The 24,884-nt window shown below is 36.8% G+C and overlaps 1 protein-coding gene across 7 annotated transcripts in view; it reads left to right on the forward strand.

Annotated features, from left to right (window-relative positions):
* Positions 1-24,884, forward strand: part of NBEAL1 (neurobeachin like 1) — a 91,249-nt gene that overhangs the window by 8,143 nt on the left and 58,222 nt on the right. For 6 of the 7 annotated variants that reach the window (XR_005829486.1, XM_040604962.1, XM_040604963.1 and 3 more), the window contains 8 exons: positions 10,896-10,987; positions 16,367-16,528; positions 17,856-17,937; positions 18,107-18,234; positions 20,125-20,207; positions 22,496-22,581; positions 23,282-23,588; positions 24,568-24,674. Coding sequence is in view for 6 of the 7 variants with exons in the window: in XM_040604962.1 (XP_040460896.1) it covers positions 10,896-10,987; positions 16,367-16,528; positions 17,856-17,937; positions 18,107-18,234; positions 20,125-20,207; positions 22,496-22,581; positions 23,282-23,588; positions 24,568-24,674 (1,047 nt within the window). In the remaining variant the exon portion in view is untranslated. Of the gene's footprint in view, positions 1-10,895; positions 10,988-16,366; positions 16,529-17,855; positions 17,938-18,106; positions 18,235-20,124; positions 20,208-22,495; positions 22,582-23,281; positions 23,589-24,567; positions 24,675-24,884 lie in introns of those variants that run through there. The other variant, XM_040604968.1, reaches the window with a different exon arrangement.

The following is a 24,884-nucleotide window of genomic DNA, read 5'->3' on the forward strand; positions in this document are numbered from 1 at the left end:
ACCAACAAATATATTTCACGTTAATGAACAACAAATATATTTCACACTTTTGGTGAAAGAATCAAGTGTCTCTTAAATGGAGTGGTTTATCACAAAGCTAGAAACACAGGTTTCTGGTTCTGTGTGCTGATCTACTAGTAATACAAGAATTTACAAGCCTATGTTTGTTATATGATGGTGTGTGGTATCTTCAGTTATGTCACTCTTAACTTGGTTATCTGGTTCAGATCTGGGGATAGCATGTGTCCTGATAAAGGAATATTGCAGAATCAACTCAAATATGCAGTACGTTTGTGCTGTAATATGGAAATGGGAGAAAGGCTTGTCAGCTGCCTGTTGAACAGCATTGTAGCTTAATGCCTGAACCCAAATGTTGTCAACAGATACTGTTAAAATATTTACAGGCCTCAGAAAGGTTAAACAGCTGCCATAGAAGACGGAAGGGCTTCTTTAGTTACTGAGCTTTTCCTGATGAAAGAAATATATATATTTAAGGAGGAAAAAAACCACCAAAACATGCACATGTCTCAACAGTACAGATAAGCATCTTATTTTTTTAAGAAGTCGTGTTCAGATAACTTTTCCAATATATCTTCTAGTGAATGGGAGGCTGCAGTAGAGGGGGATGGGAGATGCAACAGGCAACACCAAGAAATGAACACTATACTTGATTGTTCTCATCATAAACACTGTTTTAAGTGTGACAATTCACTAAGGTCCCTCCATGCATCTGCAGATCTAAACATTAGCTGTTTTATTTCTGCGCTGATAAAGTATTTGTTTGTGGTAATGTTTATTCTGATATTTAAAGCATTTATGATACTCTGTCGAATTTATGGTTGAGGATTACATGTATCTATGGTAAGTAATAGGAATAAGTGTTTAAATAATTGTTTGACCGTTGAGTAACACTGCTAACTATGGCTGTGTAAAATTAGGAATTAAATTTACCTGTAAGAATGACTAATTATATGAGTATCTAAAAGCACAGCATATTTTAAAACAACGAGGATATTTAAGAAGTTAAATTCCAAAGGTTTTAAAGGCTTTTCAGTTCTTTATCTGAAGCACGTTTGAGGGAGGCACAAACAAAATCTCAAAATAAATTCATGGTTAAGTGCTACCCTTACATAGCACAAAGAGCATACAATCAAAGCTGATGCTAAACCTTTAATTATCTAATAGATAGCAATTTAACACAGAAAACATTTTTTATTTATATAACCAGTCCTAGTAATTCTGCCTTTTAGACTGAATTTGAGGCAGGGGAGGGATAGGGATGAAGACAAATCTTTGAGGATATATTCCTGAAGTCTGAATGAAAACGGTGAGTTTGCTTTTAATCATTAATGTAGGGAGAATTGGTACTGTTTTTATTGTAAATTATCATTCACCAAAATCTGCCTAAGAACTTGTATGAGTGTCCCATAAGACATCTAAAAACTAATAAGGAAGTGAAGGCAGAGGTTGAAAAGGTACCACTCTCATTGGAAAGAAGAATTTAGCATTAATGCCATAACAGTCTGTAAAAAGCGAAGTGAAAATGGAACAGTCTGAGTTTGACTCCTTCATTAAGATAGCAAGATTATTCTTTTAATATTCCTAATAATTTTAGGAAAACATCGCATCTTCATATGGTTTTCTCCCAGTTTTCACTTGGGATGTGGACGAATTTAGGAACAAAAAAAAAGTTTTAAAAGTTGTTGAAGCTTCTTATTCTAAAATTATCCTGCAAAAAGAGTAAATGCTTGGCTTCTGTGGAAGAGTGATGGAAATGCTAACTGACAATATATGTGGGGGCATCGGTCCAGAGTTATCAGTGACATAATCCTCATAAGTTTTATAGAAAGTGTTTGTGGTGGATGCAGGCTGCTTGAAGTCACCTTACTAACTGTCAATAAATGTTTGGCTAATGCATTCAATGATATAAAACTTGTTACTCATTTACCTGTGCTTTTGCTGAATTTTTGACTGGATGAAATGAACAGTTTTGTTGATAAACGACTGAAGCTTCATGGGAACTGTAGGCTAAATGGTTCAGCATTTTCTAAGAAGCAAGGAGGGAAAAGGCTTTATTTTTAATTTTAAATTATTTTTAATAACAATTTTGGTTAGATCTGTAGTGTTCATGTGCATTTGAGGGCAAACTTGGAATCTGGGAGGGAAAATACTGTGATAGGAAGGGATGGTCCTTTAGTATTTGTTATGTATAATAACATAAAATGCAAAAAAAGTTTCAAAAATGGCAATAAGTACAGTGACTCAGGTATGACTGCATACAGGTTTTTCTCCCCAGGACCCTGCATTGCTCACAATACTGGAATGGGTAAAAGCTTTTGGAAATAAAGCAGGGTATAGAGAACAAGGGTGTTAATTGCAGAAATCTGGCCTCATTATTTACCTGTACTACTCATTTAAAAGCTGTACCAGTAGAAGTGCGGAGAATGCCAAGCAGCAGTTGCACAAGTAACGGAAATTCGGCTATGCCCTAGTTTTTGAATCTTTCATTTTTTTTTTAAGGGTGCTTTTGAAAAGCAGATTTGGGGGGTGGGGGTTATACTTTCAGTTTATAGTTATCTGCAATAGAATGTTAGGTTCTGGTGAGGTTGAGAAGACGAACAGCTAAATCCATAGCTAAAGAAATAAAAATTTGCTTTAGTTAAATTTGCTGTAATCGCATGACACTGAATGAAATACAGACTTCTTTTTGATAAGCTGTACACAAGTTCTCAGCCTATCTGCTGGAAGACTTGACAATATTTAGCCGTTGATTCAGTGAAATAATAAGCTGATGCTTTTACTGCACCACCCAGCTTCCTTTCAGCCTGCCTGTATTAAACTTCTATTGTCTCTTGCATCACACTGGAAGTTAGAAACTTTATGGGGCAAAAGCTGGCATTGTGTGTGTTGTTGCTAAAGCTCAGTGCTTTTCTCGTGTAGAATGATGGCGGAACTTCGAGTTTCAAAGCATGCATGAAACTCTAAACCTTTCTTAAGCAATAGTTTGAATTTTCATTACATTTAGGTTTATTTTGACACCATGTCATTTTAGTTGCCTTGGAGTTATTTAGGACGCTTCTTGTTTTCTTAGGCTTAAAATACAGCTTCTGCTTTTTACTACTGTTGGTTCATTATGTCAGCTTTGATGGGAAAAGTGAATATTAATAGAATGTAGTATGTCACCTTATGGTAAATTCCTGGTAAGTGCCCTGTGCAGTGGACTCTAGAAGGCTGAAATACTGTATGCTGGTTTGTAAATGGAACTTAGTGGTACTCTATCAAATGTGAAGACACTAAAATCCGAGCTCAGATTAACTAGATTCATCTCATGGATGGCATCAGTCACATGCCAGTTCCAAGCCACAAGGCTGTAATTGTATTGTCATTCAGAAACAACCAAAAAAAACCACCCCAAAAAACTCAACCAAAAAAAGAGCAAAAGAAAAATAGAGGCTTTACTTCCATTTTAGTAAGAAAACTTTCTTTTTTTTTCCAGTTTTGTGGGGGATCTGAAGTAGAAAGGAAACTGAGTAACAGCTCTCAGATGATTACCCTTTTAACTGCAAAATATTATAATTACTTTTATTGTTTTTGAAAAGAGAAGAAATATATTTAATCTGACTTGGAATATTTATGAGCTACATTTTATCATGATTGACAGCTATAGATTTATTTTGGTATAAATCTCTGTGCTAAACAAAATTTCTTATCTTGTCCCAAAATAGTTCTTTCTGTCATGATTCACTGCAGTTCCCATTTATGAAACAAAACACCCCCTCCTCTTTCTTTTAATTCCAGAAATGGAACAGAATGCTTGTGTGAATTTTGAAAAAGGAGGTTTATAATTATTTGCCAGGAGCCTTTCTTCTTTTGGATTAACAGCTGACTCAAAAATTAGTGTTGTGATTAAAATGAAAAATTGTGCCTAAAGGTGATTCCCTTGATAATTAGAATTGATTGATCGATTGACTTTATCGAGGCAATTTAGCCAGTTTAGAATAGCTTCTCATGAAGTCTTTTATTAATTCTAAGTGTAGTATTGCTGCTATAAGTGAAGCTTTTCAGGTTTTATTTTGGCATTTTACAGATTTGAAGGGTTCACAGAAAGCATAAGCACTTTGACGTATTTCAGAATAAAGACTGCTGGGAGATCTTGTGCTGAAAATGTTGCCTTTTTTTGTCTGAAAACATGAGTAGGAAAAAACTTCCTTAAAACAAACCTTCTAATCCCCCAATGAATAGTTTTATTTCAAACAGTCTTGAGAAATGTTCTACAAGTCTGCATTAGGCAGACTACTGCCATTATTAAGACTATTAAATTCACCAGTGCTCTAAAGGCAGTATTTCATGTTTAATTTCCTAACGTTACTGTTTGTGCGCCTAATTCAGCCTTAACGCCAAGGGATTGTTCTTATTTTAAATATAATGCTTGGGGCTGGGGGATTAGTTCCCATAGTGCCAGTGCGATGCAATGGTGCTGCCTCTAAGCTGAACCCGCCGTGCAGGCTGGCTGGCTGTTTGATGGCTGCGTGTTAAATTTAACGACTTCAAACAACTGTCCTGTCAAACAAGTCGGGCTTGTCTGACACTCGGACTCTGAACTGCCCTGCAGGGAATTTTTGCCTTGAGAGCACGGTATGTGGCACTGCAAATAGCCTCGGGTGGATCCAGCTTTTGTTTTTAGCAACTTATAACTTCCTGAACGGAGCTATAAAAACTGTACTGAGCTTTGCCCTTCCAGTTGTGACTGTTTGCTTGAACCTTTAGTAGAAATGGAGGCTACTGTTAAATCGAAAAGCAACACTTACATAAATAGTGTCGGTTTGAAACATTGGGTAAATGTGCCTGTATTCCACAGGAGTGTTTCAATGCCGCTTTTGTGTAACATGTTTTCATTGAACTTAAAGTAGGCTGAAAGAGTTCGGTACTACCTGGCTTGATACGAATTTTAAAAATGTGCAAAAAAATTCTTGCTGAGCTTCTTGCATAGGCAAATGAGTTACTGGGGGGGGGGAAAAAGAAAGACTGGATTAAAACATTTCTTGGTCATTCATTTAATCACTATTCATAAACGGCAGAGAAAAATATTGTAATGTCTAGAAAATTTAGTATATCAAAGACAAGAGCCTGCCGCAAATTAGTGTAGATTTTGGTTGTAGTTTTTAACTTCATTGCTTCAGAGAGTGTTACATTTGTCAGAAGGGCATTTGACTAGACCTCCTCTCTGCCATCGCCTTTGTTTGTGGTGTGAAACGCTGAAGTACGTGTTGACATTGAGAGCTTGTTTCCCAGTTTCACCAAGTCTAAAGATGGCCTTGCTAGAATTTATAAATATATACATAAACTGTTAAAATGTTAGATTTCATGGGAAACTTGCTGTTTGGCAGTGTTTAGGCACAGTATTGCTATGCACACTGTAGACCAGTAGACTAGTTTCACTTAGCAATTATTTTTTTTCTTTCTAGCATTGTAGTAATTGTTGGTAAAGAAAAAACAAAACAAAACACAAACCTGTTCTGGATGTCTTGCGGGTAATGGTATGGTGTTTGGGGTTTTTGTCTTTTAGGTACCAGTTAGAAACATTGTACTGCTCAGGCCTGGCAGTCTTTCTTTTTAAAGTGTAAAGACACACGACAACAACTATTACTGTGCGTAGAGGATTGTAAGAAAATGGAGACCTAAAGGGTGGTGTGTTTTCTTGCTGGGAGGTTTGAGTTTTTGTTGTTTTGTGTGTCTGTGTGTGTTTTTGTGTGGTGTGTGTTTGTTTGTTTGTTTTTTTAATGAAAACCAGAAGTATTTAAGGAAGGGAAGGAACACGGAAGTATTTTCCCTTTTAGGTGCTCTGAGCTACATATGATTTAATAGGTTTAAAGTACTTATTTTTTTTCATTACTGCAGGTGAATGACTTACTATAGCTGTTTCACAGGCCTTCATTACACTATGCTTAGGCTCTGCAGACTTGTGGCTATCAACTGAAGGACTTTTTTGGTTTGGTTTGGATTTTTGTTAGGCTCGCACATGTCCCTACAATGACAGCCTTAAGATAGCCTTGTTAAAACTCTGATTGTTTCAGTTTATTACTATGAAGTGAAATGGCTAATGTAAGTTGGATTTTACCTTCTTGGAATTTCAGTCTGTGGTAGAAATTATCTTCCAGAAGTTTTAAAGCATACAGTTTCTATAGAGTTATTATTCAAAGAAGATACAGAAATTGGTCTTGCATAAAAGCTAGGCAAGTTTCAGGTAAATGAAATGCTTCGGCTTGTGGCTTAGCTGCAAGGTTTTGAAAAATCAATGTCTTCTTATCTCCTAGTGATTGGAAGGAAAGTTGTAACTGGTGAAAGGTGTTTTATTACCATGTGCAGCTTCTGTCTGCTTTTACTGCTGTTGTCGAAACCAAAAATTTCCTTCTGTATTTTTTGCTGATCTCATAGGGCATGTCTGCAGAGTCTGTGTGGCAGGACTGGGAAACAATACCAGTCTAAAATTGGTTTATCACAGTTTGTCCTTGAAGTGTATTACCAAAACATACATTGTTTTGTAAGCTGGGCTTTAAAAGCACCGTGGGTCTTCAGCCAGCACCAGGGAAAACATTTGGAGATGTGGTCTGACATACAGCCTCCAGCTACCTGTGTGCAGAACGACAACAAAAGGGTAATTATGAAAGTAGGGAATAAGAGAATATATTCCATAGGTTTCACTGCTTTTACTGGTAATAAGACTTTAGAGTATTCAGGATGCTTTATTATGGTCTGGCTAAGTTAGACTGCTTCCTTAGGAGGACTGCAGGTTTGATGGAGGAGCTTGCTATTTATAGTTAATCAGTTGGAGCTGGGGTTGAAGTTCAGTGATTTGTTGCATCACAGAACTAAGTGTTGCCATACCCATGGGATGCAGTCTTCTGCCATGTGGTAACACAGGTATTTGTCAGACTGCAACATATCCTGGCTTGGAAAGTTGATCTTTGAAAAACATTGGCATTGAAAAACACAAATACATTCATGTTAAAGTTAGGTCGATATGTGTTCTGCTGTTAACGTGACTTACCATTTCACCACTGAGAAGATACAGGATAGCTGAAAAGGTGGGTGGGAAGAGAACTCAACAGAAATAAATTCTAAAATTCACTGAATTTAAACTTAAGCTTAAATGGCCCAGCTGACGTAAAAAAAAAAAAAAAAGTTCAAGATAAAGATGCTGGGTAAGATAAATGCAGCATATGTGGTGCACAGGAAGCAGCTGATACCCATTACTACTGTCTTTATTATGAAATTACAATTTTAAACCAATGTAAAAAGACTTTTTTTTCCTCCTAAACTTATCTTATTTCTGGTTTGGGAAAGTAAAAGAAGCATCTGAAACACATAGGCTGGTCTTCAGAAATGTGTGTTTAGCTGTGTTTTGGGAATGGACATTTTTGTGTACTTTGCCATGGGTAGTTTAATATCGTAAGTTTTCTTTCTTAAAACTTCTTCAGTAAACTTCAGATTTCTTGCAGTTTTCAACAGATGGCTGGTGCATGGGGCTGGGCTGATTGCTGCTAATAAAGAAAAAGGAAAACCTGAGTCAGGTTCAAAGTTGGAAAGCTGTTTTTAGCTTGTTTCTAACATCTTCAAAGTAACTTAGGTGTCCAAATTTGTAGCAAAACTGTTAAATGTTGGGTCAGTTTTTCCTGGAATGGTGTACTCCTAGTTTGTAAGTCTTAATAAAAAATCAATTTCTGGAAAGATGACATACTTTCTAGTATATGGTTTATAATGGAGATGTATTTCTCAGTGTTTCTTACGTTGCTAAAGTGATCTTGTTTACTTTTTGCCTTGATCTTATTTTTTTTCCCCCCTGGTGGTGTTGAGTTAGTGCTATTGTCTGGATGGAAATCTCAAACTCAAAATGAGTCAAGTGTCATGTAAGCTATTTTCTGCTGGCACGTACCAGTAGTGTTATCTGATATTTTGATATCAAAGCTGATTATTTTAATAACTTGGAATAATATATAAATAATTGGCTGGCAGGTAGAAGGGAGTTGGGTTAAATAGCATGCTGCAGGCAACGATCAAAGAGTACTGCAGTTCTTGATTTTTACCAGAATTGGGATCAGCTTTAGTAGCAAATTGAATGGAGCAGTATGTGTACTACAGGTAAGCAAAAACTTTTGGCCTTTTATAACATCGGTGGCCTACTCCTGTTATCCACATAATTACTTTTTCTTGCCTATTTTTTCTGCCAATGTTCTCTCTTACTGCTAGTCTACACTGATAGTCTGCCAAAGGCATTATAGTTTAAGGATAACGAGGGTTAACTTCATCTTAATCTTGAAGATGATTTAGGCTATATCATTAAAAAGGAGCAAGCAGACATTGAATCTAATTTTATCTTTTGTTTTCCTCTTACCTTTCTCTCATCTATAACCTTTTGTTAAAGCAATTTTAAGTCAGATAATGACATTATTTGCACAGCTTCCTTCATGGTACGTGACCAAGGAAAACTGAGTTTTCTTAGAAAAGTTTACTGTCAACGACTAGTGATGAGCCTCAGCTGTGTCAACAATCAATTTTAATTTTGTAATATGAATAGAATCTATTTAGTCATTCATGTAATATTTCAAGGAGAACTTGTCCATGCCAAGAAAAAACAAAGCAGTTCAACAAAAAAAAAAGTCAAATGAGTTCAGTTTTTGCACATGCATGGGCGCTATCATTAGGGACATGGACATGTGCATATGGCAGTTTCTGTTGGTTACTTTGCCATGGATGCCATTGCTTTGTCCTGTGTAGCCTGAGCTATATTGTAAGTGCTAACATCATATTCTAGTGTTCCTCATCTTTATGATCCTGTGAAATAGCTTGCATGTGGCTAAAATAAGTTGCTGTGAATTACCAGAAAGTTAAAGCTTTAAATGTACAAACATTTTTAAAAGCCATAATGTCTGAAGACTGCATCTTCTGCTACTTCTAGCTCATTCTTTAGGGTGTTAGTAAGTCTTGCTTGTTGCCTGTCTTTTGGTTTGATTTTCAAGGTGTTTGATCTCTGAATCTAAGAAAAGTGTATTCTGTATTCACCTGTTAAGATAATCTTAATCAACCTCTGTAGCTTAAACTAGTATCTTGGAAATCTTAAATTTATTCTTTATCTCAGCAGCTTCCTTCATTCTGTATGTTGCAATTTGATCTTGAGGACAATTAATGAGCGTATGTTTAAGATAACTTTATTGTTTGGTAGTTTAGTGCATATTAAATGTGAGAACAAGGCTACGTTACACTTACAGGGTGTGATACCTTTTTGACAGATTTTTAACAGAAAAAGAAAGGGAGTGAAAAATTGAAAGGGGAATAAAAGCAGGAATGAGAAGAAAGGTTATGAAGGAGGGATAGATTAGGAATGAAGTGGAAGAAGGGGAAATAAGGAAAAATGAACAGGAAAATGCAGTAAAGGCAGTGGAAGCAAATAATCAGACCAGATAGGTGTCTAGCTAAGGATTTTATTTGGCACCTGTTGTCACAGTATCTGAACACATGTCATATGTAATAGTGATAGTGAAGTAAGCCATGTCTGGGTGTTTCTGACACTTCTTGCTTGAGTTAGAGGGGTCTTGGGGTTATGGGGAAGGGTGAAGTCTAGAATGAGAAGGAGATTCCCATGTGTTGTAACTCTTGTACTTGCTGTGGAAAGATGCTGTTAGTTTTGCTGCATTTCAGATTCTGGATTTCTTGGATTTTTTTTTTTTTTTAACCCCCTGGGAGGGAAGCTGTTTTGTAGGTAGCTATTTTGCACTGACAGGACTCTATGTCTACCTTTCTTGGTGACTCTTTTATATTGACATTACCCCAGAATGCTGTCCTTAGTTATTCATAGATTGCTCCTTGGTCTTAACACTGCAGGGAAATGTTATTAGGAAACATCTATGGTGATATAAAGGAAATAAACAAAAAGGAAGAGATACAGAAGAAGCAAAAGAGAAGCATGAACAAAAAAATCTTAAAACTTCTGCAAAATTTTCTAAGTTATAGAGTGGATGTAGAAATAATTTGAAATCTGTAACACTTTAGGCAAATATTTTAAAGTTATTTTGAAAATTATTTAGAACATAAAATGTGGGACTGCATGGGTGCGTATTAATGGACATGCCTGTAAAATCTTTGTGGAGGTATATGTTAGCCATGCTCTGGCAGCTTGCATTTGAAAATTAAGTGAGACTAGCTCAAATCACATATTTTGACAGAATTTTCCTGTGATGGTCTAGTATCTTTCCTCCCAGCTTACACAGTACCCAGCTGTGAGGAACTGCTGGTCACAGAGTCTGTGTGCTCTACTAAGAACAAGTAGGAGGCCTAAATTTAAATTACTGTCTGTTTTATAAGTATCTAGTATACAAGTCACAGGCTCTGCATTGCCTCTTAGAACACTTCATCTGGCTCTAATGTACTGCTAGCTGCTTCCTTACGTGATCAATGAATGAAGCAAAAAGCAAATTTTGTGATTAGGACTGTCATTTAAGTTCTTATTTAATTTTATAAGCTGTAAAGAATTTTGTGTACTAACATCTGTGCTATCAAGACTAGAATATACTAGTAATTTTGTAAAGCTGGTTTGTATTACTCTGGAGCGTAAGTGAAGATTGTTGGGGCGGGAAGCTAAAATTTTTTGGTTGGCATTGGTGCTAGGAAGAGGGAACACATGAATTAACCAACAGAGCAAGAATGTCACATCAACACAACATGGCTGACACTTTCAAAGGGCAATTGTTTTTTAATTTAGTTTTAAAAATCTTTGTATTCCCTTCTTTCTCCCAGTTGAAATGCATTAAATAAAAGCTTTCCATTCAAATTAATATGACAGAGTTGTTGGCAAATGACCTTGAGTACAATATTGCTTAATGTTCTCTTCTTTTTTACAGAAAGATCCGGATTACCTGAAGCTCTGGTTGGATAGTTTTGTTTCTAGCTATGAACAGTTTCTGGATGTGGACTTTGAAAAGCTGCCAACTAGGTATGTAGAATTACAGACATGTTAATCTTCGTTTGATATCTAAACCAGACCTGGCTGAGAGCCCAGACTTGTTCAATGGCATTACTGCCTTTAAACAAAAGAAAAATTTTTAGTTGTTGAGTGGCAGTCCTATTCTTTTGAAGGTCAAGTTGGGTTGGGAATGATGAAACTAGGCAGATACTGGTATTTGTACTATATCAGGACATGGCATGGGTGTTTGCTTGTTCTTGCTCATAGAAATATAATCATTATTCCTTGTCCATTTTTTGAATAAGTGTTCATTAAATGTTGCATATGAAATCGTATCAGTCGGTATTAGTGCTTGGTATATGTATCAGCAATGACTGAAGAGAGGATGTAGGTAAAGAGTTTTGTAATTTTGTTTCAGGGATTGCTTTAAGATTAAGTATGAGATGAAATGCGTCATGAAAGTTTTGGATATCTTACCTGAAAACCTTTTAAAAAACAAAATACGCACAAATGATAGACTTTAAAAGAATTTCTTTGTGAAGACTTCAGTTCAGGGCAAGAGTATTGCTGACTTCACTCATGTTATTGACCACAAATTCTCAGATCCAATCATGAGGTGGTACTGAAGTATGATTTTGGCGTTTCATACTGGTATTTTGAATTTGTCTGCTGTGTTCTAAGGATTGTATTTTCAAGACTTTGCAAATAAGAAATAGAAACTTAGGCGCTGGATGTTTTCTCTTGCTTTTGAGATGCTTGCATGAACTAAGGGTTTTAAGAAAAAACAGTTGTTGTAGGATTCAGAAATCATGCAAACTGGTGTCAGTATTTTATATTATGGGCGTATTATAGGTGATACCAGTACTGGTGTTTGAATGCAAAGAATGGCCGTCCTTGCATGGTGGCTGGAGTCCAAGCCCTGTTGAAATCAATGGAAATTCTTTAATGGGCTTTGGATCAGATCCTGTTTGAAGTGTAAGTGATAGTTTCTACTGTTACAAGGAAATGAAGAATGCTGCAACTGGATCTCAGTGGATAAAAAATGGGCTTCTTGGCTCTTTGTATTAACATTTTCCTCATAATGCCTGTACGAATGCAAGATATGTACTGCACTTACCATTAAGCCAGACTTTCAAATTAATTCTGTCATCTTTCAGAAGATTTGTTTTCTTTGCAGTGTCAAAAATGCATCTGACCCTTTAGTTAAGGAAAAAAGTTTATCCTTTGTTACAAGTTATTTTTAATATGCTATTTAAAATTGAAATCTGAAGAGTCAAAGAGATTACCTTGGTACTTTGGGTTTTTAAAGTATTTTTTGGTTTATGTGTGTTCGTGGCTTTTTGGCCTTTACAGTAGCATAACAAAAGACAAAAACCAAACGTCAATTTTAGCAGCATCTTCATTGTGCTAAATGATGTTTTCGTGAGCATAAAAATAGCGTGTTTTTCTGAGGTTAATGACAGGATTAGTGATTTAGACTGGAAGAATAGGCCCATGTGGATTTAGACTAATTTGTGTAACAGATGTAGAGAACATGTATCAAAACAACATAGGGATGAAGGCAGATCATTCCTGTGCTTTGATGGCTGGATTAAATATTATGCTGTTTGAGAGCAGACATTAGAATTTACAAAAATTGCAGTTTCAGCCCTTATCTGCATTTGTGAGATAATCAGGCATGTGAAGAGTGACGTTTCTCTGGGATTTGTCAATATATATTGCAGGCATTTACATTGTGGAACTGGTAGTACTGAGCCCACAAAAAAAGAACAAGTAGGTCACTGTGGAATTACCCAATGCTGATTTCCAGTGATTCTTCTCTTGGGGCCATAGGGCCCTCTGGACTCAACTTTTTTTACTGGAGTTGCTTATTAAATAACAAATTCTGTCTTTTAGTCTTGGAAATTGTGTGATGTTAACCAAAATGAGCAACTGAGTGGACTAATACTTTTTTTTTCCTTATATAAATCTTGGTGTGCTTTACAGCTACATGCCTGAAAGACCTTGTGTACTGAAGGGCAAATGCCGGGAAATAATGAAAAACTGTGTAGGGAGAAGAAAGCTTGTACAGATTGCTGGACAAAACTAACCTTTTGGAAGACTAGCATGAAGTTTTGTGTCCATGTAAAACATATGTGGGTTTTTTAGCATCCAAAAAGACACCACTTAAGAAATGTAATGAAACTATTAGTGGTTTTGGGTTTTTTTTCCCTGAAAGAAGGACTCTTAATTGGCACTGTCACTTGCTGATTTAACTGGTAAGAGTATTTCTTCTAGAAATTAAAATATATAATTTCCTGAAATCTGCTTTGGAAATCTGAGAGATGCTACATAGTGCAGAATTAGGAAATCTCATCTCTAAATATAGAGGATGAGTGTATCCACTGGTATGATTTGATTGTGTAAGTAGAGCTTATACAGTTATGCAGCTTATAGGCTTATACAGCTTCAGTTCTACTTCCATCTTTGTGCTTCAATCCTGCATTTTTAAGTGAAATGGTTCATTAATGGTGTTTTCAGTGATTTTACTGAAAAGGTGAAAATAGCTATGCTGGTGACTTCGAGCATTGAGCACCTGTCTGTTCTTTCCCTAAAAACATTTATTCATCTCGGATGTATTTACTGTGAAAAGAATAAAACCTTTACCAGCTGGTGGGAGGGTTTTTTGCCCTTCATTGAGAGAGAGAAATTGTCATTTGGTTTAATATGTTTAGAAACAATAGAGGTCTCCAGAGTGTTGTCATGCTCTTTTTCTGCTTTTGGTTTGCCTGATCTCGAGCAAAGGAACTTAAAGGAGGCTAATGCAAAGGATATACCCTAGAAACCATACTTCATTAACTTAGTGACTTAAAACCTACATAAAAATGATGCAGGAATCATGATAGGAATGCTGATTACATTGTTTCATGGTTGTTGAAAAGTAAAGCCTGGGTTTCTGCAGCACTTTGTTTCAAAGTGCTTACCACTGGCAAAGGAGAGGTTGAAAGTCCCGGTGTGTGAGTTTAAGGTGTAGTAGGTGAATAAATTCAGAGACTAATTTAACTTCCTTTCAAACACCTGACTTGGCAGTTTATATTGCTGCATAATATGTTAGTGTAATGCAAGGAAATTATAAATGAACCCAAATATGTCAAGGTATTTGTCACATTTTTGAGGCAGGGTATCAGCAGTCAAATAAGAATGTCACTTAAGGTATGATTTTTGTGATTTTTTTTTTTTTTCCCATTCCTTTTGGAATATTTAATTTACACAGCTAGTCTTGTTGGGAGAAATTAATACTACCTGTTCACAAACTTAACTTTCAGATATTTGTGGTGGTATATTAGTGATTTGCTCTGGGGGGAAAATAAGTTTATTTATAAATATTTATATTTATTTATATACTCCATAATATGTTGAATTTGAGTAATCCAGATTAGTATTTCCTGTGCCAGTCTCACATAAGGCAGTAAATGCTCATGGGTTGTGCAATAGCACAGACAGGCAGCTACTGCAGAGAAAACATTCCTCGGGACATGAGGCATGAAAGGTATGCTGTTTGCTCCCTTGTAACACATTTTATGGTCTTACTGGAAAATACTTGTTGGCCATTTTAGGGAAATGATATATGATTTCAGATGTCAAAAATTATGGCATTCCTAATACAGAGATGGCGAATTATCAGACTATGAAGAACCATGCTTACGGTCCCAGATGGTATGGATCTGCTGGCATCTTGAGGTGTAAAGCTGCTATCACAGAAATTAGGATTTTGTTCCTGGCAGTTGTGTTGGAAAAAGTAGTTGCTCTCAGTTTTGTGGTTAGTGTGTATATCAGTTTAGAGCCTAGGCCCTATAAAATTTGTGTTAAGACTTTCTGAATCCCAGGATCTGAAAAGCAAATTGCACATCTAACTGGGAAGAAGCAAGGGAATGAACAGTATTTGGTTGTCTGTATATATGTAGATAACACTTGTTTTCTAGGTCATGGGAGCTTGCTGCTGCTGATACCTGTCTGGTTTTACTACATTGGGTCTTAGTTTTCCCCTTCTGTATAGGCTTCCTTTTCAACTTTAGAAGCTAAACAATGTATTGTTCCCCATTTCCCTCAAAAAATTGATATCACAGTGTTTAGTGTCCATCATGGCATTTCTCCACGCTTTTTGATGCTTATCCGTGTACAGATGTATGTATGCAAGTGTCATATTAGTGAAGTTTTGAGCTAGCTGAATTTTTTTTGTTGTAATTTTCTCCCTGGCTTTGGCCATGTTGAAGGCTTTGTAAGCTGTAAGGCTTTTGCTTGTGTCTTTCGTTTCCTGTGTAGAGTTCATAGAGTGAACAGAGTGTCAGGGTGAACAGCTGATGCCAAAAGCAAATTCTCTTTAGCATGTGCAACAGTGGATAAACAGTCTTCATCCCAGAGAATGTGCTAACACATCTATATATTTCTATACTGTTGCTGAAATGGGTTTCTGTATGCTGTTTCTGGATCATTGGTTTAGCTACTGGTTTTATGTGTGTGTATTTCTAAAAACGTTGCAGTTTAACAAAACCAATAGGTAAGAGGACATAACGTTCTTCAGGGCAGTGTCTGGCCTTGGTAGAGTTACATTTAACACAAACACAACAGCCTCTACTTTTTTTTCTTTTTTTTTCTTTTTTTTCTTTTCTTTTTTTTTCTTTCTTCTCTCCTACAAATAATTAGATAGCAGAAAAAAAACCCCTATTTGCTGGATTTATGATATCCAGAAACTAATAAGGATGTGTCAGCCTTTCATGCAAAATCGGTGTGCCACGAGTCAGATGGTTTTTTGAGGGCACCCTCTCCTGCACATTCAGACCCTGATTTTCAAGTCTTCCTTGGTTTAGTCTTATTGTGAACAGCTTTATTTTTGTATTTAGTCTTATTTTTATGGCTTTTTGTAATTCATCTAAGATAGACATGAGGTTCACTGTGGATGAATGCCAGCTGGCTTCAATAACTGTTTAATAATTGGTATTTCTTTATTTGGGCACTTTAAATCTTCAGTAGAAAGTTGACAATGTTCCCCTTGTGTTTAGTTCTCATGTTTCATTCCATTGTGGCCATCCCTTTCCTTATTTAGGGATTTTCCAGGCCACCTCTTTACCTGCTGAAGATCATGCAATTTCTGTGTGGCAATTAAGGCAGATAGCTGCATGGAGGAGCATTTAGTAATCCAGTTACGGATTTTTTAACTTTCTTTTTTCAATGCAGTTCATCGCTGGGAAAAAGGAAGCTCAAGCTGGGCACATTGCCACCAGGCATTTGTGGTTCATTAGAGTTTGAGAGCCATCGGCTCGGTAACCTTTCTTGTAGAGGTTTACTGGAACACTACATGAGCATGTTGAAATTGATGGGTAACATGTCATTTGCATGATTAACAATTTCATGTGTGATTTTTCTTTTCAGGGTGGATGACATTCCTCCAGGAATATCGCTGCTTCCTGATAATATTCTTCAGGTCCTCAGGCTCCAGTTACTGCAGTGTGTACAGAAAATGTCAGATGGACTAGAAGAGCAGCAGCAGGCTCTGTCACTTTTACTTGTGAAATTCTTTATCATCCTTTGCAGGTATTTGTTTTGATTGTTACCTTAACAAGGCTATTCAAGAAATCTTGATATAGCTAACAAATACAGATTCTAATGACACATACAATGTAATTTGACACCTCCTAGTAGAAACAGAAATGCCATATCTCACAATCTTCAAAATAAAAGAAGGAATAAAAGAGAGGGAGGGAAGACATATCTTCGTAATAATGTTTGCCATCAGAAATGGAATAAAAGGGGATTAGACACTAAATTCCTTGTAATTACATAGATATATCTATGGGAGTTCAAGATACGGTGTAACCGATATGAGAAATACTTCTGAAAGAAACTGCACCCTCTTAACAAGAGCTTGATATGAAATCACTGAGAGTGAGTTGTACAGGAAGAACTGTTTCACATTCTTAACATGCTTATAATTCCATAAACAGCTTAGGAAACTGATTTATTACCCTATTAATGCAACTGGCTTCCTCCTGAAACTTACGCCTTATTTTGTAATTCTGTAGAAGCAGGTGAATAAACTGTTTTTAGGAATCTATTCCTTACTATTTCTTCAGCCTTGTATTGTAAACTGCATTAAGAGAGGAAGGGGATAAAATATGATTGGGAATCTTCTTTTCTGAGGAGTATTTGAAGCAACTTTTTGTTCTTGAGTCTCTTGGCTCTCCTTACCCCTGAAACAATACAAAGGGCTGTAGGACAGTGTTTAAGCATCCTGGAATATTAAATATAAGCAGAGTAGATGGTGGTAATGTGTTTCTGAATTACAAGCTGTTGTCAGTCTTAATTGCTGAAAAGTTCTCCTTATGTCATCACTTCAGTATCTGATCTTTGTGACTTGTCCTTAAAACTGAGGAATAACATGTCCCATGCTATTTCTTTGTTGTGTTCTAAAATAATTTTTCAGATGTTGTTTTCCTGGGGAGAATTTAAAGTGAGTAAATGCTTTTAAGAAATATGTTTGCTAAAGTTCTAGAACGTATATGTGCTAGTAATATGGGAGAAGTGGAAGTTACTGTCTTTGTTATCAGATGTCATTTCTGAGCTTTCTATTTAGAGTATCCTGGGAATCTACTTAACCTCTGAAACCCCAAATTCCGGATAGAATTGGCCTACAGTGGAGTGACTCAGGCCTTTCTTTTCCTTCCTGTTAGAAGAAAACTTGTGAGCTCTGTTACTGTGACAGAAATAAACATTTGAGTACATGCAGTCTTTTGCAGAGTATTTTTGAAATGCTGATACACTTTTGAATGATTATAGATAGAATGCTAAAACAAACATTGTTTGAACTAGCCTCAAATGGTACACTGTGTCCATTTCTGTGGTTTTTATGTTGTCTTCATAGAAATTTGGCTAATGTGGAGGAGATTGGGATGTGTTCATACATTAACCATGTTATCACCATGACTACGTTATACATTCAACAGGTATGTGGTTAACAATTCTCATGTGTTGTTTTTGCCATCCAATACTTCCTGCTATCCAATAAGTGTTGTGTGGGGAGCAGCTTGCGGGCTCAGAACTATTCTGGAGGGGATCAAGATTATTTTTCAAATTCTAGCAATCTTCTGACCAAAGCTTTCTTTTTTCCCTCAGTTAAAAAGCAAAACAAAAGAAAAAGAAGTGGCAGATCAGACCCCCATGGAGGAGTTTGTGAGACATGCCTTGGCTTTCTGTGAAAGTCTCTATGATCCATATCGAAACTGGAGGCAACAAATTGCAGGGTATGTGTGGACTAGGACAGGATTAGAAATACTGTGTTTTATGATAACATTAGATGAATAATACGTAAAATTTCTGACAGAACTACTGCTGCTTGATGTTAAATAAAGAGTAGTTACGTTGTATATTCTTCTGTTGCATTGTACAACTGTTAGAATTGATAGACTTGAGCACTTGATACTATGTTTTAGGGTGTTTGGGTTTTTTCCCCCGAAGATACACTCCTTAGAATAGAATGAAATACTTTTTTTACCAAAATTAACGTAATGAAGTAGGCATACTTGAAACTGAACTTCGTTGCCACCAAAGTTGTCAGAGTACTAATATATCCTATTCCTTTTAGTGGAAAGCTGAGTTGTGGGGCTTTTTAAAAGGTGGGAAATGGAGAGACAGGATATGTGAGCTTATACATAGTCTTGTATAGTTAATGTGTTCTTCTGTTGTGTGTACAAGGGCTGAAGTTGTTTGTTCTTTGCTGCTGCCATTCAGAATTGCTTTTCCTTCAGGTCCTCAGTTTTATTTCTATCAGGATCGTTTTAGCACATGCATCAAATGTTGAATCTGTGCATGCAAATAACTATAGGCATAGAGATCTCATATCTCATGTGACCTAGTCTTGTAAAACCTCAGGTCCGTTCTTGCAGCATACATTCTGTAGAGCTAGTGCAGCATTTGTGCTAGCTCTGTGACTTGCATTTGTGTGGCAAGTCATTTGTCCAACTGCGTGCAAACAGAGCGGGGATCACGTGAGCTGCGTACTGTGGTTGCTGGAGTTTCTTTATAGCTCAAAATCTGCAGTGTGCCAGAATACTGCATAGATCGTAGTTTTCACAAGGCCGTTATGGAAACAAAAGGTGATGTTGTCAATAGCATCTTGAATCATTGTGCGCCAAGTTTTAAGGACCGTGTAAGGATCGTAGATTCTGGTGTTTTTGTGCAACATGAGAATTCTGTTTTGTAAGACAGACGGTGAATTGACACCAGTTCTCACATATGGCCTACCAGTGTACTGTTAAGCTCTTCTCAGTTTTAGTGTAGGTAATGCCAGCACATCTCCTGGTATCTTGGGTAGAGTATAAATACTCAAAGTCAGTGCATTACAACCAGTAAAGGGGCAGAATTTGGCAGTGAATCGATACAATCATGCTACAGAATAGTATTATGCTTTCTGAAACTGGATCCGATTTAAATGTCTTTTAAAAATTATAATGTATTTACTGGCACTCTAGAAGTTAAAGCAGAATTAAATTTGAAGATATACCAAGAGGTATTTGGTTGTAACTGCTCAGCATGAAGGTTCTTCCATTGCTTCCTCCTTTCAAAAAACTAGCCCAGTTTTCTAAAGTGATGGAACAAGGAAGCCAAAAGGAATGGGGGATGCAGACCTGGTTGAATTAGGACAAAAGGAGTTATTGAAGATCACAGTGTAGATACGTTACATCTTTGAAAAGAAATTAGTAAGTGTATCAGTAGAACTATATCCCTTTAATTTGATGGTGCCCTACCCACACCGCCTCCCCATAATGAGCCCATCATGTTTTGTGCCTGTTTCAAATTGCATGGTAAAGGAATTTTGCAGTCTAGCTGGTGGCTTAGTTAGAATAAGCAAGGAATAAATAACAGATTGCTGGCTATTTTTTTTTAACTAAACTGTAAAAGGTTAAGGTATTTCTAGGAGGAGAACAGTAAATATGGGATTAGCCGTGATACATTTTTTCAAGATGAAATACTACTTGATCTTTTTTTTTTCTTCTTTTTTTTTGATCCTGTAGGCAAAAGATAACTCCTGATTTTTTGGCAGTCTTTTCTATTATGAAGTCATAAATAAGCAAGTCATAAACAAAGGTATCATGTCTAATTTCTTTGGTGTATCTTTTTTAATGTAATTGCAGACGTTTCCTTAGTACAGTTGAAAAGAGCAGACAGAAGTATAAACCAGCTTCCCTCACTGTTGAGTTTGTCCCTTTCTTTTACCGTAAGTATTATAAACAGCATGTTTAAAACTAGTTGTCTTTGAAGGAGTGAATTCAGTGATTTCAAGTTCCTTTCCCCTAAGAATGCCTGATAAATGTAAAAGCCCCTTACTTGCTTTCTGAGGCTGAGTGAAGTGGGTTGCTTTGTTTGCTATTTTTTTTTCTTTAAGCATCATCATCTTGCTATTCTTACTCATCTTTGAAAGCCTGAGTTTTTTCAGACTTTCTTTCGATGCCTAACATGATTTTATAGGGTTGGTTCTGTGAATTGCCAACTTTCCTATTTATTAGGGTACATACAGTGATTGCACGTAAGATCCCTGTAGCAACTGTAATGATAACTTGCATGGAGAAATCATCTTAGGAAAGTGTTCATGCATTTTTGTCTCTTAATATAGCTTAACAGCTAGAGAGAAGGGAACTGTGCCATCCAACTAGCGAATGCTCCTTGGACTGTAGTTTGGGAAACTGCTCTGTTTTGTCTCTGCTTAAGTCATTAAATGTCGCGATGGCTACTTTAGAATTCATGTGTTCTTACAGATTGGCTGTGTGGAAAAGGAGGACTTATGTGGCTGTGTTCTATACTTGAATCTTGGGAAGGTGGGATGCCCAGCTAGTTTGCCAGTTTCGCACACCAAAGTGCTAGGGCCAACAGAATTGAAGCAGCTAGTGCCAACAGAACTTAAGCAGCAGGAATATGCTGAAGGGGTGGGGGTGTGACTGAAGTCAGCCCTTTTTGCAGTTGTTAACTTGGCTTTGATAGAAAATAGGAAGGTTCTGTTCCTAGAGTGGTAGCATTTATGAATTCTGTGTCTCTAGGTTTAAGTTGGATATTCCTTGTGTTCCTTGAGATTCCCTCTCTCTGTAATGTGAAATAGCCTAGTTCCCCAAAAGACCAAAATGCTGATGCCAGGAAAATGCCTTTATCTTTGTGCCAAAGCACTGGAAACCCAGTCTAAAAGCTGCTGCTGAGGAATGTCATCTGCAGGTTCCCTCCTCCCTATTCAGTGCATTGCACTCTGGTTCCTCCTAAATCCCTGGAATATTATATACTGTGACTGAGCTACAAATTTACTAATTAGCTGGCAGATACTCATCTGCTGGTTGGCCAGCTGGCAGGAAAGACAGAAGAAGAAATTGCTGAGCATGTGCTTTAGACAACTGCCATGGCAGCACTCATTTGAGGCTTTTTTGGTCTACCCAAGTGTAATGATTTATTCACAATCTGCTAGGTACTGCTCTTTTGAATTTGTTGGATGCTTCCCCAAAAGATTCAGAAGCTGTAAATCAAGAGAGTGGTGGGACTAGCAGAGTAACAGTGTGATCATCTAAGCTTTCTTTCCTTTGAAGAACAAATTAAAAAAATACCTGTGCAATTTCCTTTCAAAACAGGTTTATATATTCAGTATATAGTCAGAAGTCTTACTTGCTGATAATTGGTAATTGTCTTAAAGGTTATAGTATCATTTTAATCAAGATAACATTCTTGCATTTTCAGTTTCTACTAAAATCTCAGTTTTTACAAACCCAAGCCATTATCAGTTCTATCTCATAAAGTTACTGAAAGTTTTATTGAAAGGTTAATTCCAAATAAAATAATCCTTTACAGTTTGTTGCAGCTACTTTGAGCCCAGTGTTATTGCTATAGCAACAATATCCAGGTTATATCTATTGCTAAGAAGAGTTCCTCAGGCTGTTTATAGCTAATCAGATATGACATAAGAAGAGATGCAGCATAATTAAAGACACTACTGCTAGAAAGGTTACAGACCTGCACAAGCAGCCCTAGGAAGTTTGGCTTAAAGGGGGCAAGCTCAGGGACTTTTTCTGAGCTACCTGCACTGCATATGGCAGTAGACTTTCTGTGCCAAAATTGCTCCAACCTTTGTCATTCTTGCTAACTGCTTGCATGTTAGCATGTCCTTCTGTTTCTTATTAGTGTGGACAAAAAGGGCTCAATTTACATTATGAATCGGATCAACAGTTGTTGTATGTCTATCGTTCTGTCAGCCTGCATGAAAAGCTTTGTGCAAGCTGAAGGTCTAGCCTGTGAATTCCTGATAAATGTGGTCCTGTTGTGTTACTTTGATAATGCTGAAATTAATGTGTTTGTGTCTGATTTATTTAAAAGAAAGTGGAAATTACCTAGTTGAAATTTTGTTTAAAATTGCATGATGACAGGGAGCTTTGTTTATCATGTTATTTTTGGTAGGGTTTTTTTTAGAGGAAAAAATTTATCTAATTTAAATGACCAAAGTAAGGAATCCTTCTTTTTATTTAATCCAATCAGAATGCTTTCAAGAAAGTGAACATCTCAAGGAAAGCCTAAAATGTTGCCTGCTACATCTTTTTGGAGCTATTGTGGCTGGTGGCCAGGTAAGCATGTTCTAAACTCTTTTCAGTTGCTGAAGACTCCAAATGCCTGTTCATTGTTTAAGGCTTAGAAATATCCCATAACCCATAAATGAGAAGGATTTGTTATTGACTATGTATTGTTTGTTTGTCTTACAAAGTTTGGGGTCGTTCTGTGCAATAGTATCTAAATGTGAAAAGCTAGGTCCTGATTTCAAATAACAGTAGAAATTTGCTGTCGACAATAACTACACGTTCATATGAACTTACTGTAATATTTTCATATCATAAAGAAAAAATTTGGGGTTCCCACCTGCAAAGGTAGAAGTTTTGTTACCAACATGTGAAATACATTTAGCTTACTTCCCAGTGTTGGAGGTGGGCTGTTTCAGTAAGAGGCACAGAGCCTTTATAGCTTGGAAGCTGCTTAAAATCTTGGAAAGAATGTGAAGAAAAGGGTATATTCATCATCAGTAAAGCCAACATCCAGTCTCTTGCCTGGCTTCTTTAATATGCTACTTAGTCTGGTCACAAGCAAATGTTACTTCTGATGATCCAAAAGAGAGAGCGTTTTAAAATGTCAGGGAGCAGTAAAGCCAGGCATTGCTCCACCAGGGAAGGCAAGCTGAGACTGAGCATGATGACCAGGCAGGTCATTTAAAAATTTTAAAGTATTGTGAATCTGTTTTTCGATCACTTTTTTTTTTCCCCCCATGGGTTTCAGAGGAATGCTCTTCAAGCAGTATCTCCTGCCACCGTGGAAGTCTTGATGCGTGTCTTAGCAGACTGTGACAACTGGGATGACAGGAACCCTGAGGAGGTGAGCAGGAAGGCAGAGCTGACTCTGAAGTGCCTGACAGAAGTTGTCCACATCCTTCTAACCAGCAGTTCTGACCAGCGGCAAGTGGAGACAAGTACAATATTGGAGAACTATTTCAAGCTGCTTAATTCAGACCACTCAGCTTTACCCAATCCGAGGCGATGCAGGCAATGGGAGAGCAGATTCATAGCACTACAGATTCAAATGCTGAGTGAGTACCCACTTGTGCAGTTCTTTTACATGTCTCTTGATAATAACTCCGAAGCAAGTAATGACTGAACCGTGATAGTAGTATGACTGAATGTTCTACCAAAACATGTTCACTTGGCTTAGCAATTGAAAAATTTCAAACATTTCTTCATTGGCATTACTTTAGATGTATTCTTTTTTTAATCATTCACTGCAAAAAAACCCAGAAGAAACCTGAGCAGATTGCTCTCATTTAACCGGTGTCAAGATTCACAGAGTGCCAGTCTCCATTAAAAAAAAAACAAAACCAAAACTTTTACTAGGCAACAGGTAATGCTCATAGCATCTTAATAATTGCAGAATAAGATGGTTCTATAATAATTTACCTGTGTGGTGGCTATTTTGTGATAGTTCACTTTTCAAATGACGTTATTATAAACAGTGGCCAAAAGTGATGGTCTGAAACACTTGGGTTTAAGTCACTGGATAAGAGCTCAGGATTTGGAGGTTTTTCCACTTTGATGTTCAGAATGGGAAATATAAATAAAAGTATTTCTTTTCCTAAACTTCCAAGAAAACAGAGGCAGTAAAAAATGCTTATGGTATAAGGCTGCTGTGGACTGTAGAATGCAGAGTAGTTACTTGATGAGGAAGCAAGTGTTTGTGTGCTTTAAATAAAAAGCATGCTGCTTATGTACTCACAAATGGCAGTGACTTTAAACAGAGCCCCAGAGAAATTGCAGATACTCAGTAACTGAATTTTTTTCCAGATGCAGTAGGTTACATGATAATTTTTACAGCATCAAAATGTTTGGCTTTAGGCCTAGTGCTCTGTGCTTAAAATGCATTTTGTTCTTGGTCAAAGAATTCACAGCACATAGTTTGTTGTATAACTTCCCACCCCCCATATTTATTATGTACTGTGCAGAAAAAACAAGTTTGATGGATTGGGAAGTGTTTTGTCTTTTGTCTTTGATGCCAGTTCTGTTTTAATTTTATAGATACCATCACAGCCATGTTGGACTGCACAGACAGGCCTGTTCTGCAGGCAATTTTCCTTAACAGTAACTGCTTTGAGCATCTCATTCGACTGTTGCAGAACTGCAAGGTAAATTTTCCCTTATCAGGATATTTTTAATAAAACAATTACCTATATATGTTTTTCCTGAATTTGATAAAATTTTATCATGTCTGCGTACTGGAAGTAAACTTTGGATTAGTTAGAGACACTAATGCCATGAAAGATCTTGAAAGATCCAAGTTGCTCTAAAAAAGTTGGGTTTTTTTCTTTTTTTTTGCTTCCCCCCACTAATGAAGT

The sequence above is a fragment of the Falco naumanni genome, chromosome 8, assembly GCF_017639655.2.
Source record: "Falco naumanni isolate bFalNau1 chromosome 8, bFalNau1.pat, whole genome shotgun sequence".
Taxonomy (NCBI): domain Eukaryota; kingdom Metazoa; phylum Chordata; class Aves; order Falconiformes; family Falconidae; genus Falco; species Falco naumanni.